Source organism: Peromyscus leucopus, chromosome 4 (assembly GCF_004664715.2).
Source record: "Peromyscus leucopus breed LL Stock chromosome 4, UCI_PerLeu_2.1, whole genome shotgun sequence".
Taxonomy (NCBI): domain Eukaryota; kingdom Metazoa; phylum Chordata; class Mammalia; order Rodentia; family Cricetidae; genus Peromyscus; species Peromyscus leucopus.
In genome coordinates, this window is record NC_051066.1 from 128,267,827 (window position 1) to 128,289,259 (window position 21,433).

The following is a 21,433-nucleotide window of genomic DNA, read 5'->3' on the forward strand; positions in this document are numbered from 1 at the left end:
GACTACAGCTGCTCCATGCTCCTGCTGCCACACCTTCCCCTTCATGATGGAGTTCAGTCCCTCAACCCCTGAGTGGAAAGTTCTCTCCTTTCTTTTTTTTTTTTTTTTTTTTTTTTTTGTTTTTTGAGACAGGGTTTCTTTGTGTAGCTTTGCGCCTTTCCTGGAACTCACTTGGTAGCCCAGGCTGGCCTCGAACTCACAGAGATCCGCCTGCCTCTGCCTCCCAAGTGCTGGGATTAAAGGCATGCGCCACCACCGCCCGGCAAGTTCTCTCCTTTCTTAAGTTGCTTTCATTGGGTATTTAACCAATGCATCTCCACATGGATCCCACAGTGGCTACAAACATCTATGTTCTCACTGACAGTGAGTTAAGTGTTCCCCTTTCATCCAATCTTCATTTTATCTCTGCTTTGTTTGGTTTTTAGAGACAGGGTCTCACTATATAGCTCTGGGTGGCCTGGAACTCACTACACAGATGTGGCTGGACTTGAACTCACAATGTGCCACCATGCCTGGGTATCATTCGATTTCCTGATGATGGCCATTCTGACTAGGGCGAGATGGACTCTCAAAGCAGGCTTAATTTGCATTTGTCTGATGGATTCTTTTAGAAGTTTTTGGTCACCGTGTCTCTTCTTCTGAGAACTGTCCGTGAGGTCCCTTAGCCTTTTACTGAGAGGATAATGACAAGCCACAAGCCTCTATCTGTAGGTCATCTCTTCACTCTGGTGACCGTTTCCTTGGCCATGCAGAACCTTCTAGACTCCATGTAATGCTTTCTGCTAACTATTCAGCTTATTCCCTGAGCCACTGGGGTCCTTTTCAGAGAGCCCCAGCCTCTGCCTACGTCTTGGAGCAGTTTGCCCAAGCTCTCCTCCCGTAGTTTCAAAGTTTCAGGTATAAATTAAGGTCTTTGATTTGCTGAGTTGGTTTTTGTGCAGGGTGAGGGGTGAGGATCTCGTCTAATTTCACATTAAAAACACAAATACACTTTAAAATCAAAACAGTCTTTACAAACTCAAACACATTAAAATTCCAGTCTTTTTAAAATATCCACTCTCTCTAAAAATCCCAAATCTCTTTTAAAAGTTCAAAGTCTTTCAGCTGTGGGCTCTTGTAAAAACCAAAATTATATTAAACATCTTCTTCAAGAGGGAAGAACCTGGACACTGTTACAATCTGAACAAAGCAAAACCTGTCTCCTAATGGTATAAATATAACCAATCTACAATTATCTGGGATTTATTTATGATCTTCTGGGCTCCTCCAAAGGGCTTGAGTCTCTTCTCCGGCTCTGCCCTCTGCAGCACACACAGTTTGTCTTCTAGTCTCCAGCTGGCTCCACTCTACAGCGGCTGCTGTTCTTGGTGGTCATCCCATGGTACTGGCATCTCCAAAATGCTGGGGTCTTCTCGGCAACTGGGCTGCACTTTCACCACTGACCAATGGCCTCTTCTGGCCTCTCACAGTGCCAAGCCTCACCTGCTCTCCATGACCCCTTCATGCCCTGAAAACCAGTACCACCTGGGTGACTCTTACACATTACCAAGTCTGGCTGCCAGCACGAGGTATAACCTTGGCTGCCTCTGGAACACAGCTTCTCTGTGCTCTTAGGAAGCACTTCCCGGAAGATCTCACCTCAGTAATGCGGATCACTTTTTAACCACCATTAATTTCTTAGCTCCAGCTGCCAAGCTATCAAGCATGCCAGAAAAGCAAAGTTTTGCTTTAGTAGTTCTGGTATCTTGTTAATCACAGCTGATTCTTCAGCCTCAGCTAACCAGAACCACACAATCTTAATTCAAAAAGACAGGTGGCCCTGACAGTCTTTAAACGTCCCTCTGAAACCTCACAAGCCAGGCCTCCATCATCTGCTCTCCACATTCTTATCTCCCAAGCCTCCACAGAATAACCCACTGTGTTCTTAACTCAAAGGTTTTTCTGCCCAAAGTTCCAAAGTCCTTCCACAATCCTCCAAAAACATGGTCAGATAGGTCACAGCAATACCCAACCCCGAGTACCAATTTGTCTTAGCCAGGGTTTCTATTGCTTCAGCAAAACACCATGGCCAAAAAGCAAGCTGGGGAGGAAAGGGTTTATTTGGCTTACACTTCCACATTGCTGTTCATCACTGAAGGAAGTCAGGACAGGAACTCAAACTGGGCAGGAGCCTGGAGGCAGGAGCTGATGCAGAGGCCATGGAGGGGAGCTGCTTACTTTTTTCTTTTTTTGACTTGCTCACCCTGCTTTCTTATAGAACCCAGGACCACCAACCCAGGGATGGCACCACCCACCGTGGGCTGGCCCCTCCCCCACTGATCACTAATTGAGAAAATGCCTTACACCTGGATCTCATGGAAGCATTTCCTCTACTGAGGCTCCTTTCTCTCAGATGACTCTAGCTTGTGTCAAATAGACACACAAAATCAGTCAGTTCACGAGAGACGTGTGGCAAAGTTCTGAGCTAAGAATGGGGGAGGTGTGCCGGGTGGTGGTGCACACCTTTAATCTCAGCACTCGGGAGGCAGAGCCAGGCGGAGGATCTCTGTGAGTTCGAGGTCAGCCTGGTCTACAGAGTGAGTTCTAGGACAGGCTCCAAAGCTACACAGAGAAACCCTGTCTGGAAAAAAAAAAAAGAAAAAGAAAGAGAATGGGGGAGGTGGCTGGGGTGGGACAGAGGCCATCTCCCTGGAGCCAATGGAAGTCCACTCACTAAGAAAGGAGATGGACATGGATAAAGAATGTAGTATCAGTTAGCTTTTCAAAAATTCTGACCAAAATACCTGACATAAACCCTTAAAGGAAGAAAGATTTAATTTGACTCACAACTTCAGAGGGCTCAGTCCATGGTTGCTTGGCCCTAAGTACTTGGGAAGACCCCCATGGTATTGGGAGCGTGTGTAGAGCAGCTCTCACATGCTGGACAGGAAGCTGAGAGAAAGGGGAACTCTGGCACATCACTGGATTCTTCTATATTCTCTTTTTATTACAGCCAGGTCCCCAGCCCATGGGACAGTGCTGCCCACATTCAGGTTGGCTCTTCCTGCCTAATTAATCCTCTCTGGAAATGTCCTCATAGAGCCGAGCCTTACAAATCTCCTAGGTGATGCTAAATCCATTCATGCTGATAAGATTATCCATCTCCTGCAGTGAGCCATGCTTCTGTCCCTGTCCCCCATTCCAAAGTCTGTAAAGGTTTTCACTCCCTGGATATCTCTGTTACCATCCACCAGCAGCCAACACACACTTTTCATCCACATAAAAGAACAATTTCCAGTTCCTCCTGAGGCTTAAGGTCACTATTGCCTCTGTGGCTATAAAACTGCAACCTCCTTGGGAGGTCACAGCTGAATCACGCAGCCCAAACACGCCTCACCCTGAACCGTAGATACTGTCACTTTAAGTCACTACGATATTGATGTTGGTCATAAGACAACAGTAGAGAGGACAGGAAGGTGGCTCAGTTGGTAAGGTGTTTGTGGTGCAGGCCCGGGGACCCGAGTTCAATCCCCAGAACACACATCAGAAAAAAGCCAGATGTCATGGCTTGTATTTCTAATCTCAGTGCTGGAGAGGCCCCGGAGCTCACTGGCCAGCTGAGCTAGCCAAATTGGTGAACCCCAGGTTAATGAGAGACACTGTCTCAAAAAGCAAGGTGGAGAGTATTCCTGAGAAATGACACCTGAGGTTGGCCTCTGGCCACAACACACACACACACACACACACACACACACACACACACACACACACTACACATATGATAAATAAGCTAAACGATTAATTAGTTTAACAAAACAGTAGTAAATGCTCAATATGTTTATCGTACCCCAGGTATCAGAAACCTCAGCTTGGTAAGGCATCATACAGGTGAAGGCATGGCCTGGCTATTCACTCCCCTGAGAGAGGAATCTGGCAGAGAAGCAATCTCTAGTGTCTCCATACAAGATGGAGTGCGCGTCTGTGGTTTGCACAACTGTTCATGTCAACATGCCGCAGTGGTCTATTAGACAAAGAGCGGTATCTCGGGCCACGTACTAAACATCAAAAAAGATCATTATTTGATTAACTGAACAGGAAGCTGAAGTTCAGCAAGGAAATTATTGAAACGTGTCACAAAATGCGTAAGGGCACAAGAACTCTGGGCTCCCCAGATGTCAGATGAGGATGAAGAGCAGAGAAGGAATCCTCTCTGAGACAGGGAGAGAAGCAGTGGAGAGAAATTTGAAACCAGGAGAGGAAAAGATGATTCATGAAACAAAGGCCCAGTGCTGCTGGAGAAGCTGTGGGGAAATGCTGCCTTGGGAGGGGGCTGGCATTCTCTTTTAAAAAGGGTGTGTCACCGGAAGTGTATCAGGGTCATAAACCTCTGAGGACAGATGGTGTGGGTCTGAATTCTAGCCCTTAGCCCAGGGGAAGTAGTGGCAGTCACCTGTCTTCAGTGCCCCCCATGCACCCTGATTGGTATTTGGGTGATTATCATAAGGGATAAAGAATGAGACTGAAGCTGAGGAGACCGTAGCTCTGTCTCCCTGGCCCTCTAGGGTGAGGGCATGTAATCACCAGTCTCTGCTTTTCCAGCTCAGGATGCAAATTCCAGACTCAGCTCAGCCGTCATAGCGCCTGCGCCTCCCTGGTATTTTAAGAAGCTGTTGTCCGGTGATTACCAACTCCCACAAAGGTCAAGGAGTGCAGACAGAGCCCATTTCTTCACTCCTACTGTATCCTTGATGAAGCAAAACTAATGGAATAACGAGATGAAAGTTTAGATGTCGGCATGACAACGACTCTCACGGAAGTGCAGGTGGAGCAGAAGAAAGATCTTCTAGAACTCAAAATCAGGTCAAAGTCACAGGAAGGGGAGACAAGGGTGCTAACAGGAACTAAGCTTGTGATGTATAAAGCAAATGGGAGGGGGGCTCATAGTGGCTAGCGAATTATGAGGTCTCAGGGGAAGGCTTCTTACACCCCCTCATGCTTTTATTTGCAGAACTGAAGAAGAGGTAAATATTTAGATTGAAAGGGTTCGCCAAATCTCAGGTATACTCGTTTAAAAGAAAAAGCATAAATATGGCACAAATTCTTTTTTTAATAATTTATTTATTTTTATCTTATGTGCATTGGTGTTTTCCCTGCTTGTATGTCTGTGTGAGGTTGCCAGATCTTGGAGTTATAGACAGGTGTGAGCTGCCACATGGGTGCTGGGAATTGAACCCAGGTCCTCTGAAAGAGCAGTCAGTGCTCTTAACCACTAAGCCATCTCTCCAGATCCCCCCTCCCAACTTTTTGTTAAAGTCTCCACCCAATAAGACACAATCTCAGGACCTTCCACTCACTTAAACCGAAGAGGTAGAAGGCGTGGTCTTAGTCACTTTCCTGTTGTTGTGATAAAATGCCATAACCACGGCAGCTTATGGAGGGAAGGGTTTGTTTGGGGCTTACGGTTCCAGAGGGTTAGAGTCCATCACTAGCATGGCAGGGAAGTGGAGCAGCAGGCAAGCAAGGCAGCTGGAGCTGGAAGCTGAGAGCTCGCCCCTTGATGATCCACAAACACGGAGCAGAGAGTGACCTGGGAAAGCCACGGTGTGAGTTTGAAAACCTCAATGCGCTTTCCCAGTGACGCACTTCCTCTAGCAAGACCACATCTTCTAGGCCTGCCCAGACAGCTCCACCAACTAGCACCAAGTATTCAAACACCTGGGACTACACGGGACATCTTATTCAAACCATCATGGATGTATACAATGAAAACTGTAGAACACCGATGAATAAGAGTGTGGAAGATACAAAAAGCGGGAAGACACTCCGTGCCCATGGTGTGGATGGCTTACTGTTGTTAAAAGGTCCGTACTACCGGTGTGAATGAGGATATCTGTCACAGGTTCACGTTCTTGAACACTTGGTCCCCAGTTGGTGGCACTGTTTGGCAACGTTTAGTAGGTGTGGCCTTCCTGGAGAAAGTATGGCATTAGGGGACAGCTTTGAGAGCTTATGGTCTCATCCTCTCTGTAGCTGGCTCTCTCTGCTTCGCGCTTATGGTGATGGTAACTGGTATGTTTATGGTAAAGGTTGAACGCTCTCAGCATCCTGCGCCTGCAGCGTGTCTGCCTGCTGCTCTGCCTCCCTGCCATGACAATGATGGAACCAGAAGCCCAAATAAACCACTCCTGCTCTTAGGTGCACAGGACATGGTGCAGCAAGAGAAAAGTAACTAATGCACTATCCAAAGTGGCCTGAAGAGTCAATGAACGCCCATCAAAATCCCAGCAACACTGCTGACAAGAAGAAAAAGTCAAATATGTCTGTGGAAACACACACACACACACACACACACACACACACACACACACACACACACTCGTCAAGGCAAAACAAAGCAGAAAAACAAAGCATGAAGCTTCAAAACATACTACTATCTGACTGCAAAACATGCTTCAAAGCTGTTATAATCAAAACAGCTTAGTACTGGTGTGAAAATAGACCCATGGAACCATGGGATAGAACACAGAGTAGAGCAATAAGACCCCTCTCAACAGCATGACCATATATGTCTTCAACAAAGGCCCTGAGGACACACATTGAGGAGAAATTGGTCTCCAGCCAACTGTGATGGGAAATTACACGCAGAGTATGAAAAGCTGACCTCATGGACGGGAGAGTAGAGTGGTCTCCAGAAGTTATGGAGGGCAGTGGGGCAGGAGGGACTGGAGAAAGGCTGGCCACAGGGAATTCAGCCACAGTTACAGGAAGAGTGCATTCTGGGTTTCTTTTAGCCAACATTGTATAAAAATGTGTTCCTTCATGTCATTAAAACATTCTTTCATGAGGCACCTACATTGGCATCTCTATCCTTAGAAACGAAGTAAAGGGACAATTTCTGCCTACAGTGAATCTTCAGCGGGCCTCCATACAATGTCACACATGCTGCTGTGCAATGACACTCCCATGCATGAAAGGAAGACTTCCTGGCATGCATGTTCTCTCTGTGTATACTTCCACGAGTTTTGAAACTTCTCTTCCAGCCTTCTGCCTCCCCTCCAAGTACCTAGAAAACTGTTTGGAGTAGTGAATAGTCACTTTCCGCTGTTTGCCAAGAACCAACGCTCTTTATACTTCTCTCTGCATCACTCATTACTCATGGCTCACTCTCTGGACTCCACCCCATGGAAGCAAATAAAACCTGAGTCCAGAGCCCCACCACAGAATGTTCTGGACTCTTGGATGTGCCACATCCTTCTCAAAGACCATGAAATACTCGCTTCTGACTCTTATGGCATTTTTTATCCTGTTCCAGCTGTTTCCAGGTAAACAGAACCATGGAAAATATTGAGAGAATTAGGTTTGGTGAGTTACTGGTGGGAAGTTTGTTAGGCTTCCACTATTGTGGGCATGGTTCTTTGGGGTAGCTGAAATCTGCTGGACTACTTGACCTGAGCAGAATGCTTAGGAGTGTATCTGGCCAGTGCCCCTGGAGCTATGGGATTGAGCAGAAGGTCTTTTGAGAAGTCTTTTTATGTCCAGCTCTTTCCCCTGCTACTTGGCTCCAATCAGTGACCCACTGATCTAGCTGAGGGCTGTCTTACTTCAGCGATTTTCCCAGTCTCCACCAGTGATGAGCCCTGAAGCCTTCCTTAGATGCTGAGTCCTATTATTGCTTCCTATGAAATTCCTGTTTTCCTGTTCTGAGATGAAAGCGTCCACGGAGCAGTCATGTGGAAGAGAATGTAGCCCTCACTGCTTCTTTCCAGCCGTGAAAGTCTGTTGTCTGGTTAATGATTTACAATATAATTTCATAAAGAAATGGTCAGAGTTTTGGAATTACTCTTTATACCAGCTTCGACGCCCCTCTTCTGAAATGTGAAAGCCTTTTCTCTGTGCATATATAAATTCATATAAATATGTATGCGAATGTAGTTCCTTTTGGTAAAAAAAATGTAATTGCATTGCTTTTAAAATATTTATCTCGGCAGTATATACTCAACATTTTGGTTGGCACATGGATATCTGCCCTGATGCTTCTTGAAGTTGTATGCTATTCTATCATACAGATAACTGAAAGTATATACATCTATTCCCTATTGGGGGAAATTAAGTATTTCCAGATCTTTCATAAAACAAACAAAAACTACCATTGAGTTTTGCAAACTTGGATGAAATTTTCTAAATAGTTTTCTAGAAATCAACTTGCTAGATCAAGAATAACTTTATGATTTAAGTTTTTCTGAGTACTTTTTTGAAGTTTCCTTTGAACCATACACATCTAGAAGAACTCATTCCCTTCCGAGGGTTTAGAAGATCTGGAAAGGCATTCATCGTGCACACACCATTCTGGAAATCTATTGTGCTTCCATTACAAGTCAGTTGTGGCTTTTGCTGGTATTCTGGTGGCTGTTCAGCCGGCTGCATTCCAAAGTGTACTCAATAAACTTTTTTAATTAGCTTTCAAAGCTCATTACAAATTTTATTTCTCTTTGTTTTTTTTTTTTTTTTTTCTCTTTTTTTCTTTTCTTTCTTTCTCCCTGCCCGCCCCGGAGACAGGGTTTCTCTATGTATCCCAGGCTGGCCTCACAGAGGTCCTTCTGCATCTGCCTCCTAAATGCTGGGATTAAAGTGAAGGACTTCGCTGGTGTGAACCGGCACTGTGTACAGCGGCTAGACATCGATGAAAACCTCTGTGATGACTCTGGGGGTGCTGCAAATGGACGATGATGTTGAATGTGTTTTCTGATTTAGTTATTTCCTTTTTCTTAATAAAAATGTGTTTCATTAGAAAGTCCATTTATGTCCACTTAACAATCAACAGCCAGACTTTCAAAGAAAATTTAGATTCATTTTATTTTATGTAAATGGTTGTTTTGCCTGAATGCAGGTATGTAAAGCCAAGAAGAGGGCATCAGCTCCCCCAGAACTAGAGGTACAGACGGCTGTGAGTCACCATGTGGGTGCTGGGAACTAATATTTTTAACTGCTCAACCATTTCTCCAGCGCAACAATAGACAGATTTTAACAGATGGGCTGCTGATAACAACTTCCATGAGCCCTGGAGCGCTGGGACTACCCAGGTGTTTCCTGTGGGGTTACCAACAAGCTTTTCACAGACCTGTTTCTATCTGTGGTGGTTTCAACCTTCAGCTCTTTAAGAGGGGTACCATCAACCGAGAATTTACTATTGTGTAGATAGCCTTCCAAAGATGCCAAAGGCTTCATTTACAACACAGAGATTCTCCCAGCCCTCATACTAACATCAGCTGTGGAATCATGGAAGTACCAGCTTGCAAGTCCATTTCTGATTGGCTGAATCCAAAGTTCTCTAGTTCCCAACAATCCGTGATTTAGCAAATCTTAAATTGGGGATTTTCTTAAAGTGGGGATTTTCTACAGCTATATTTCTAGGGTATCCCATGCTGATTTAATTATATTGCCATCTCATTTTTGAAGCCGCCTTATCAAGCTATGATTGATGTATAGGAGCAATATGTATTTAATATGTGCTAGAGGGTGGATTTGGAGGTGAATATAAGAACATTATTGCAGTCTATACCTGTCTTGGTTACTTATCTATTGCTGAGAAGAGATACCATGACCTAGGCAACAGATAGAAAAAAGAGTTTATTGGGACTTACAGTTTCAGAGGTCTAGTCCGTGACCATCGGGGGAGAGCATGGCAGCAGGCAGGCAGACACAGAGCTGGAGCTAGAACTGAGAGTTCTCATGTTGAGACAACAACTATGAAGGGAGATGCCTAACTAAGAATGGTGTGGTCTTTTTAAACCCCAAAACCCATCCCCAATGACAAAAACCTTCCTCCAACAAGGCCACACCTCCTAATCCTTCCCAAACAGTCGCACTGACCAGGAACCAAACATTCAAACATATGAGCCTATGGGGGACCATTTTCATTCAAACCACCACAGCACCATAAACCCCCTCATCGCCTCCAAAAGCTTCCTTCTCCCTGGAGCAATGGTTAGTAACAGGTTTCTGACAACTGTAGAGCCTAGCCCGATGGTGGTGGTGCACGCCTTTAATCTCAGCACTCAGGAGGTAGAGGCAGGTGGGTATTCTGAGTTTGAAGCCAGCCTGGTCTACAGAGCTAGTTCCAGGACGGCCAAGGCTATACAAAGAAACCATGTCTTGAACAATAACAACAACAACAAAAAAAATTGTAGAGCCTGTGGGAGTTAGAATTCTGTATCTGTGGAATAATAATTCACCTGGCACAGAGAGAAGTTAGCCTATTGTGCACATAATTTGCATAATCACAGCTTCTTACTAAGTAATCCCAGCTCCCACCAGCTAGTGGGTTCCTTTGGTGTTGGCAGTGAGATCTTTGAGAATACGTCATAACCCAACTTTGCTTTGCTTTGCTTGCGTAATTTCCTCTGATGAGTCCAGAGCCGTTGTGGAGATGACTAAGGCAACGAGTGACCCACTGGATCCTTCAGAGGAGCCCCCGATTCTTGAATTAACAGCCTTTCTTGATTCTTGTCAGTCTGCAGGTGCCGCAAAGCTTGCTGGGTCATCAGAGGACACTGCAGGAAATACTGCAAGTCTGGGGAGAAGTTGAAAAAGCCGTGCAGCAATGGGGACTACTGCTGTACCACAAGCAAGGTGGACGCTCTGCCGCCGAAGGCACCCATAAAACCACTCAGCCCGAGCTCCAAAGAACATTCCAAAGCCAGGCCAGTAATAGTCTCTACGAACAGGCCAGCCTGGGTTACCAAGTGAGTTCCAGGAAAGGCGCAAAGCTACACAGAGAAACCCTGTCTCAAAAAAACAATAAAAAACAAAAACAAAAACAAAAAAAAAATAGTCTCTATGAACAATAATGAGTTAGGGTTAAGCTGAAAATACTTTGGTCCTCGGCAGAGCAGGGCTTGCCAGCTCAAGTCTGTCCCATGGGCCCATTAAACCTGCGACCTCCTCCCTGCTGTCTTTCATCTCTGTGCTCACAGGGCTGGGGGGTAGACCTCGAGGTACCAAAGCCCGGAACATTCCAACCGTTAGATGGAAACAGAGAACTTTCAGCGCCCCGCGGAAGTTTCCTCACACATAAATGTCCAGTTGTTTCACCCAAGACAAACCATTTCCCTACACCTCCTTGCTCGTGCCCTCTGTCTGTGGCCCCAGCTCCCCAGCCGAGCGTCTGCCTTCAAAGGTGTGATGGGGAAGCCTCTAAGGACACTCTTGTGTTAGACCTGTCTTCTAGTTCAGTGTGAGGAGCTCCTTGGTGTTGTTTGTTTGTTTGGTGTTGCCCACGTCTACCAGGACACAAGAGTTCTTGTCATAACATGGGGATACCTGTAATTAGTCCATCCCATGTGTCACTAGTTTGCTTTCGTCCTGAGCTTCTGTCTGATGTCCTGCCCGAGTGACATGGGGCTGAGGAGTCCCTTCTGCCCACTGCGTAAGAAAAATGAGCTGGAGAATGTCTCTGTGACAGAACTCTCACCTGGCTTGTGGCTTGTGGCTTGTGTGAGACTTTCTGTTCAGTCCTCTCTGAGAGAGAGAGAGAGAGAGAGAGAGAGAGAGAGAGAGAGAGAGAGAGAGAGAGAGTTTCTTTAATAACTGATGCAGGAAAACCGAGATAGATACAAATAAATAGAGACATAAGATACAGACGATATGGATCGATGCCTAAGAATAAAATTTGACCTTTGCCTCACATCAGTTACAAAGACCAACTCCACACAGATCAAGCATCAGTCTGAAACTACAAAATGACCACCAGAAAGCATGGTAGAAAAAAACACAGTCCCTAGTCTAAGCCACAATGCTTTAAATTTTGCTCAAAATATCAGGAAACAGAAGCAAAAATAGACAGAGGGGATTACAAGAAACGCAAGGGCTTCTGTACGGTCAAGGCAACCACCGGAAGCCTGAGGTAACAAGCTACAGACCGGCAGAAGGTGTTTGCATTCAGACTACAAAAGACTGAACTCTATAGAAAGAAAAGAGTGAATGGGGATTTTAGCTGGAAAGGGGTCTCAACAGACAAATGCCCCAAATCAGCAGAGAAATGCAACTCAAACCACACTGGCACCTGTTAAAATGGCTGATGTCAAAAATAAGACAGATATCAACGTGAAAGGAAGGGGTGGGTAGGCAGATCCCTCATACTGCAGCTGGGAACCTAAGTTAGGATGGCTGTTACAGAAAACAGGCATATTGAAGCTGTGGGGAGGGACAAAAAAAAAATAACTAAGACTAAAAATCAAGTTACTGAATTTATCCACCGACTTAGAATCTGTCCTCTCCACTGAGAGGCTGGCTTTTAGAAAACTGCTAAAAGCAAATTTGGCATCCCCACCCCACAACTGCACCTGCAATAACACAAGGTGGGCACTTATGGTGGGAAAAGGGATGTAGCTAAACACCCAGCGACGTCTCCCCAGAAGATGCCTGAAAAGGGGCGTCCCAAAGCTAGCAAAGCGTCAGGAGAGAGCAGCCGTGGAGTTGAGAGAAACTGGCAGGGAGGGCTTAGGGAGGGAATGGACAATGGTATGAAGTCAGCTGCCATGCCACCCTCAAACGGCAAAAGAGGACGCTGGTTTAAAAAACAAACAAACAAAACACATAGTCATGAAGGATTTAAAGGTGACCATAGCCATATAGAGATAGGCTGAGCATTCAGGTCAAATTCTAGTACGACGAGCAGGAACGAAATGGAGAAGGCTAGAGTTACCCTGTTAAAATCTGTAGACGTAAAAAGGAGGTGAGGTGGGGAGATGTTTAAGATGGTGCCGTGGGCCGGCGTGGAGTCCTCATCACAGAGGCCGGAGGACTTTCAGAGAGGAAACAATTGTCAACTCCGGCCCCACCTAATGCTAAAATGGTCTCTGTGGAAGCACCATCTCCCCTGCTGGCCAGTTCCCTAAGCAACCACTGAGGTGTGGCAGAACAGAAGCCAAGGATTTCCAGAAGGTACACGTCCACCCACACACCACGCCAGACACCTGAATGGATCCCTTGAAAACTGAACCAGAACAAAGAAAAAAGCCTCCCTTTTGCTCCGGGTTTCACTCTCATGGGTCTTGACTCCAAAGCCCATGTGGTTGTTGTTGTTTACATTGGGAAGGGTGGAAATCAGTAGACTCAGGCTGGTGGCACCACTCAATGGGTAAATGAACTTGCTGGCAAAGATAAGGACCCGAGTTTGACCCCCGGACCCCAAATAAAGATGGCAAGAGAGAAAGAGAAAACTGACTCCACAAAGTGGTCTCAGACCTTCACGTGTGCACCAAGACACATGCACCCCACACCTACTCTCTCTCTCTCTCTCTCTCTCTCTCTCTCTCTCTCTCTCTCTCTCTCTCTCTCTCATACACAGATGCGTACATACAATAATAATAATAGTACAGTGAATTAACAAATATTTTAAACTATTACAAAAAAGAAAACACCAGCAGACTCTAGAATCTGGTCCCATACATATCCTGCAGGTCATGCTTAAAGAAATGAGCAAGCTCTTCTGACACAGAAGTCTGTCTTCCAAGGCCAGGCTTTGCCACCCTCACAGGTAAGCATGCTCAGCTCTGATGGTCTGACCCCAGTGTGGTCCAGCAGCCCTATGGACTATTGGAACGGGTCTAAGAGAATAATCATCAGTTTACAAGGCTGATCTTAGGTCAGGCAGCCAGGAGGAAAGCTCTCAGGCAAACTAACTGGCTTCTAGACCATAAAGATTGCAAATTCTCCATTTCATTTGACTCCACATACCTGCTGCGTGTCAGGGTCTCATGCTTCATCAAAGCTTTGGTTTTCACATGATCAAACAGTTGGTGTGGAACGCTTATGCAGACGTTCCACAAACCACAGAATTAAGAGTCTCGTGCTTTGTGGACTGAGCTAGCCTCAAGTCCCTCCAAGCTGCACAATTAAATCTGAAGTCTGGGGCTTGAAGAGATGGCTAGGCAGTTAGGAGCACTTGCTGCTCTTCAAAGAGACCACAGTTCCCAGACCCTGCCACCCATCACCTGTAACTCCAGCTCCAGAGTTGATGCCCTCTTCTGGCTTCCTCGAGCACTGCACCCTTGTGCACTAACCCAGACACTCAAAATCCAGGTAATAAGTAAAAATAAAAATATTTTTGTTAAATCTGGAGTCTGATTTTTAACAATTGTGGTCCTCATGATCCTATGATCCCTACTCCTGCTGGGAGATCCCAGTCCTGAGTGTGCCAGGGTTTTCTGGGGGCTGCATTAAGTTTAAACAGTGTCTTACCTCATAGTCTCTGTGGCCAGCTTTTCTACCAAAACCATTGAGGTGGCCAGATTCGGTTTGGACTCAAAGCATTTGCTTCTGTAATTCAATTTCAAGCCACCAAGGTCACAACTGAATTAATTATAGTGTCAATGAACTGCCCACTTACCACTCTTCCATTGGCAGGAAGTTCAACACCATCTTCAAAACCAAGAGCAACACAAACCCAGCCTCCACCTCCACAGCTTTGTAGGTTAACACAGAGCCATAGTGGAAGTGACTAAAGGCCTGTGGGACTAGGCTACCTCGAAGACTAGATGAGTTTTCTGTATCCCAAAGGCATATCTAGATCCTGGGGTCTTTGCAGATAATGCCCAGTGCCCTCATGGTACCCTTGTCAACAGTAACATCCAAAGCCACTGTGAGTGCCTTTCAGAGGGAGCATTCTCAGCAACAATGGATAACTTTGTATGGCCATCTCTTGAGTCACACTATACATTGAATTCCCCACACTCTATTGCAAGTCAACTCTATTATGAGTCACTTTCCCTGTTGGAATGTAAGTGAGCACTTCAGTTTCTATGTGAACACATGTTCATTACCTTTTGTGCCCATAAACCTCCACTGAGCGCATGCTTTGTGCCTCAGGGTCTCTGTCCCTATCCATAGCAACCTCACAGTCTATGTAGAGGGACACTGATAAGGAGAGATCTTTTTGAGGGGGTAAAAGGTTCGAGACAGGGTTTCTCTGTGTAGCCCAGGCTGTCCTAGAACTTTCTCTGTAGACCAGGCTGGCCTTGAACTCAGAGATCTGCCTGCCTGTGCCTCCCAAGTGCTAGGACTAAAGATGTATGCCACCACACCTGGCTGGAGGAGAGATCTTGAAAGCAGACTTAGACTAGTGTGAGGGGGACTGTGAGCAAGGGGTGGGGCACCAAGAGAGCTGGAGATGCTGAGGACAGAGTCCTAGTGTGAGTTCTTCCTCTCCAGACATGTCCTCAAGGCCTGTGACTCACAGGCTTCCCATGTGCTCTCAGGACCTGTTCCAGAAGCTCAAGCCCCACACCAGCCAAGGGGCTGACGTTTTGCTTGGATACACTTTCACATCTCTCTCTGGCTCAATGCACATCCCTCTGCCCCCACTACGGAAAACCCAATAAAACTTGATGAGATTCCCACTGTACCCAGTGTTCTGGATGCCTGGCTCTACCACCTACTACTTCCCAAGAAGCATGAGACTTCTGCTGCTGGCTCTGCCTGCCCTTGCTCTTCTACCCCAAGTGATCCCAGGTAACAGAACCCAGGGAATCGACCAAAGTGAAGGTCTAATGGGCCCTGCCCGACCTGTGGGGTCCAGCGTATGGCTGTTCTCCCTAACACAGCCAGCACCACATTTTCCTCACTGACACTGTCTCTGGCAAGGGTGGGATGAAGTTAGGTCAGGCCATCCTCAGGGCAGCCTACACAGCCAGTTCCCCCAGAGCATGTTTCCATCAAAGGAGGAAGGTTAGACCTTCATCCATGTCCTTCTCTTTCTGGCCTGTGCAACTCTAGAAAACGCCTCCCAAAGTCCACAGCCCTATGGCATCTTGGCCTTTTAAAAGTCTTGCTATCACTTTTGAGAAGATCCTTTGTCTTCTCATGGTCTGGAATTTGGTGAACAAAATGTCTGCCCAGTTGTCACATGGATGACAGAGCTGGCTTCCTTCTTCCCTGTGCCCTGAAAGTCCAGAGCGTGATCACTACTGCTTTTAAAAGATTACCCAAAGGCATGGCCGGAACCCTGATCCTATTGCTCCAGAAAACCCACATCCTCTATTCTTGTACAGATCTCTCAAGGCACATTTCAGAACAGTAAACTCATGAAAGTGACCCACATAAAAATACTAAATATACTATCCCCATGACTACACAATATTCTTGTTTCATTTAATATTTTGTGGCCACCTAGAGTTCTGCCTCATTGTTTACAAATTTAAAAAATTCTATTGTAATAAAAACTATGGTGGGGCATAGTAGTCCACACCTTTACTGCCAGCTCTTGGGAGGCAGAGGCAGAGGCAGAGGCAGAGGCAGAGGCAGGTGATCTCTGTGAGTTCCAGATCAGCCTCGTCTATAGCATAATTAGTTCCAGTATAACCAAAGCTACATAGTGAAACCTATATCTAAAACAAACAAAACAAAACAAAAAACAAACAAACAAAAAACCCCAAACCAAAAAACTATGAATTTATACAAAGGCATTTAGAACATCCCTTCACCACCAATGAGCAGGGGTGTATAAACATACCTATATGGGCAAGGATTTACCTAGGATAGGTCCTGAAAGAGAAATGGTCGTGTTAAAGGTAAGTTGACTATTTTTTTTTCTTCACTTCACTAATTCCTCCTTTTTACACCTGTCAGGACACCACCAGCAGGAGTCACTGGCTTTCAGAGCCTTGAGTGGCTCTCAGTTGAGTGGCAGACAGAATCAGGGACAGTTCTTTGGGATCTTTAGGAGAACCAGTTGTGTCTGCTCTGCATTCTGATAGGGATAACGTGACTACAAGAGAGAGGCGTGAGAGATTCTGAGAAAGCAGTTCACGGGCCCCAGAAACTCAGGGCACGCAGTCAGAGAAGGAACTTTGTGTGATACACCTTGGGGTGCCTCTGCCAGACTCTTGAAGGTGAGAGTCAGGACAAGGAAGGAGGTATGAAGTCTTCGTTGTCCTGGACACAGTCATCCTGGTGACAGGAGGACCTTCATAGCCTTTCAAGGGCAGGTTACAAGGGTTTGCCCATCACTACAATCCCTCCCTCACCTGGTGTCATTTCTACCCCTCTGGTGGATAAAAGTGTCTCACGCTGTTATTTCAACCTGCGTGCATTCCCCAGTGATCAACACAAGCAAACGGCTTCCCCTCAGGACCTTCAGTTCCCCTTGTGACTTCAACCTCTTACCCTCCACCTAACTGATTTTACAATCACCATAGTGACCTTGCTGGGTTTTGGAAAACTTCAAGGTCGGCCTGCTTCTGGCCCTTTGTGTTTGCCTTTCCTCTGCCTGACATACTCTCCCCTAATTACACTCCCTCTCTCACGACCTCTTAATAAAGTCTCCCCACTTCCCTGCTAATCACATACATCCTACCCCCACAATCTGCTGCTAATTATTAGACACCAAGTATTTTTAACATTCTTCTCCTACTATCATATTAAGGTCCAAAAAATCTGAACTCCCCGTGAGAAGGGCAAGTTTAATCTGTTTTGTTTTTTTACCGGTTGCCATCTTTTGCATCTTGGACAGTGCCTGGTATACAGTCTGCTTCTGCAAACAGTTGTTCAGTGTTTCAACAGATGCAGAAAGTCACCCAAAGCAGCTTCTCCCTCTGTTAGCAGGCTGCTTCTGTCCCTTGCCTGGTGTAGCATGCAGGCAAGCGTTTTTCCTGTATTTGTGATTATTATACCCTAGTCGGCTCTAGCCACTGGATGTACTGTCTGCAACCTGTCACCTCCCAGCACATTAACTTTGCACAGGACAAGTCCTCTGCAAGAGAGAAAAACACTTAATTCTGATCTTACAAGTTCAATCACACCATGCCTCATGCACGGTGCCTAGTGCTTTGCCAAAGGCACCTCCTGATTCTTATACCCAAAAGGATCCTCTGACGTTATTTTCTAACATTTTAATTTTTTTTCCACACCCCGACCTTTAAGCTACCAGTTATGGTGATCAATCTACTTTATTTTCCTTAAAGACTGAGCTAGCTCCCCCAGCACAGCATGTGGAACAGTTCACGCTTTCTCCCTTCATCTGGGGGGTCCTTACTGCATGCATCCGAGTGTGCTAGTCCATCTGCTTGGGCTAGTTACCCTTCTGACAATACCATATGTGTCAAAATACCAGGGCTTTACAGTGAGTTGGGGTCAAGATGGGCAGATTTTTGTTTTTCTTTAAAGAAAAAATGTAACTTTTGTCACCACTGGTCATTATTTTTATTGTAAATTTGAGGTGAAATGCTTGAGCCTCCCAAAATTCCCACTGGAATTTGAACAGAATTACACTAAATGCGTGAATACATTGGGGAATAATGAGTCCCATGGGAGAGAGATCACATCTTTATGGTTAGAGTTCTAACATACAGAGAAGTTGTGTGCAGTCTTAATTTAAGAAAAAATGCCTCAGAGCCAGGGCTTGGTGGCTCACACCTTTAATCCCAGCACTCAGGAGGCAGAGGCAGGTGGATCTCTGTGAGTTCGAAGCCAGCCTGGTCTACACAATGAGTTCCAAGCCAAGGCAAAATATTGAAACCATGTCCTCCACTACCACCACCAAAAATAAATAAATTAATTAATTGATTAATTAATTAATTAAGAAAGAAAGAAAGAAAGAAAGAAATGATTCCTCATAGCTGTGAAGAGCATTTGCTACTGCTGTTCATGCAGGGCAATACTGTTAATTCTTGTAAATAGTTTTGTCTGGTTTAACTGTTATTAATTACAATTGTTTATTTGTTTTTTTAAAATATTATAATCATGTGTAATGATTTTATCTCTACTTCCAATTCTTACACTTTTTCCCCTTTCCTCTTAATAGTAACACGTCCCTTTACTATTATTTGGACAATAGTGATAATAGAGTATGTTTTGTTTTTCTATTTTCAATAGAAATTAAAGTTTCTCCATCAGATTTGGATTTGATATACAAACTTCACTAAATGAAGGAAAATCCAGCTGGTTGTGGTTTACTCCTTTAATCCTAGCATTTGGGAGGCAGAGGCAAATGGGATCTCTGTGAGTTCGAGGCCAGCCTGGTCTATTAGCAAGTTCTAGGCAAGCCAGAGCTACATAGTGAGACCCTATCTCAAAAGAATAAAAATTTAAGAAAAATCTATCTTGTCACTCTGTATCCAGATAATTGTATGACTTACCTCCTTAAGTCTACAAAAGATAAAAATTTAAGAAGAATCTATCTTGTCATTCTATATCCAGATAATTATGTGACCTTAATTCTAAAAAAGTAGTTTCTTTAGTAGATTTTCTAACATTAACTCTATTTGCATCCAGGGTTGAATCCTACTTGATGGTGCTATATTAATGTATTGTTGATATACATTTAAAAAAGTTTAAATCTGTATTAATAAAGAAAGTAGATCTACAACTTCCTCATTTTAGAACAAAGACATCACAAGCCTCATAAAATAAATCACATAGCTTTTTTGTTTGTTTGTTTGTTTGTGGGTTTGTTTTCTAGTTTCTGGAATATTTTACACAAAATAGCATCTAAATTTTCTGTGAGGATTTTTAATCCTAATTTTATTGCATTTGGCCAGAAATCAGAATTGGGGTGCTGAGTCCATGGAACTTTTCAATGTTTGTTTTCAATGTCCTAAGATAGGTGTGGTCTACGGATTAGAAATATTGACACCCTCTAGATTTTTGTTAGAAAAAGAGCACACATGCTCTGCCCCACCTACCGGGCCAGAACCCGCATTCCAGCAGCAATTCTGTGGGCCCCGCAGGAGCACATTGGAGTTCTAGAGCCCCAGTCTGTTCAGCCCCAGCACAGTCTCCTCACAGGAAGCCCTGCACTAGTCTAAGCTTCCGGTGAATGGTCAGTTTGTCAGTCGGGGTGTAGAGGCACAGCTATCCACTCCATTATTAGTCTCTAAAAACACAAGTGTGTTTGATATGTGCCCACGAATGTAGTTTTAAAGTAGAATGTGTTCGAAGAAATTAGACTCATGCCAATAACATTGCAATTGCAGTCATGAGGTGAATTGTTTATAGAATTGTTTCTATGTATTTATTTACTTATTTTTATTGGTGGCGGGGAGGGGGGCGGGGAGCACTTGTGTGTGTGCCGCGGTGTATTCATGGAGGTCCGAGAAAAAAACCTGTGGAAGTCGGTCAGGCCTCTCCCTCCATTGATAGGACTGAGGGCCAAACTCAGGTCCATCAGGCTCAGAGGCAAGTGCTGTGGCGTCATCTCACCAGCCCCAGGTGAGTTTTTGATATGGGTAGCTTGACACAGGTCTGGGGAGCTTTGTAGTGGCTGTCCCCAGTGCCTTATAAGTAAGTTTTTTTTCATTGATGAGTGATCGATCACACTTTGATTGACAGCTAAACATGGGCGGGAATAGCTACTTTGAGAAGAAACCCGACATGCTGGCTGCAGCGAGGAGCCTAGCTGCTGTAGTCCTCCCACGCGGCCTAGAGTTATTTGTGGAATGCCAGATCTATGTAGCCCCCAAGCAGCAGTAACTTGAAATCACTGGTCTACCCTTTGATTATTTAGCCTACAGTGGTGAGAAAAAATGCTTGAACAGTTCGGGGAACTGCAGGAAAAACTGCGAAGATGGAGAAACGATACAGGACACATGTAAAAATCACCGAGTCTGCTGCGTTCCGATCATCAGGGCCAACAAGCCAAAGGCCTCGGTCAGGGTCAGCTGGACGACGGAGGAAACCACGACAATGGAGTACGATCTAAACTCAGAGTTCATGGATGTACTTAACACAGAGATTGATTCAGAATACGTGGATGTAAGAGGTGAGGAAAGAACAGGCCTGAGAGGCGGCTGGAGAGCTCTGTCTCTGGAGTCTGAGAGCTCATGACTTCTCAGATGTCACTCGCTCGTGTCCCAAGAGTGACAGACTATGTTGTATATCTAAGGCACTGAAATACCCATGAGCCCCACTCACTCCCCATGATTCTATTATTCTAGATAAAGAACCACTGTGTAAAGCATCCAAATGTTTCCAGCGGTGAAGTCTTTGACGCTCCTGACATGTTCAGGGATGGTTCTGGACGACCGAATTTCCCCCGTGTTTCTTATTTGCTGGTGATCTCTCTGCAAGCTGAAGCGCTTGAGGAAGAATTAATTTCCACCCTGGGGTTTCCTTCTGTCTTCTGTCTTCCTGACGAGAGTTTGTGGAATAGCTCCCAGGTATTAGTTTCCCTTCAGATGAAAGCAACGTCAACAACAAAATCAAAATCCTAAATCTTTGCATTTATGACATTAGCTGTTAGGATGTCAAAGCTTGCTTCAGGGACTGGAGAGATGAAACTCAAGTGCTCTTAATCCAAGACTATTTTCACTGAGAAGATTAGACCTATAGTCTTCCTGACTCCAGACATAAATCTGGAGCGGGCACTTTCTCCAGATCATTGGCTCTGTCGTATGAGGGGACAAGGGGTAGCATGGAAGGGACTCTCAGGACTTTCCCTACATACGAGTGTGCCACACTG

At 45.2% G+C, this 21,433-nt stretch overlaps 1 protein-coding gene across 1 annotated transcript; it reads left to right on the top strand.

Moving 5' to 3' along the window:
- Nucleotides 1-15,402: 15,402 nt before the first annotated feature.
- On the top strand, nucleotides 15,403-20,932 carry Defb118 (defensin beta 118). Its single transcript, XM_028887505.2, has 2 exons — nucleotides 15,403-15,489; nucleotides 20,480-20,932. Exons 1-2 carry the CDS (start codon nucleotides 15,432-15,434, stop codon nucleotides 20,797-20,799), a joined length of 378 nt encoding a protein of 125 aa, XP_028743338.1. The 5' UTR covers nucleotides 15,403-15,431; the 3' UTR covers nucleotides 20,800-20,932.
- The last annotated feature ends 501 nt before the right edge of the window (nucleotides 20,933-21,433 follow it).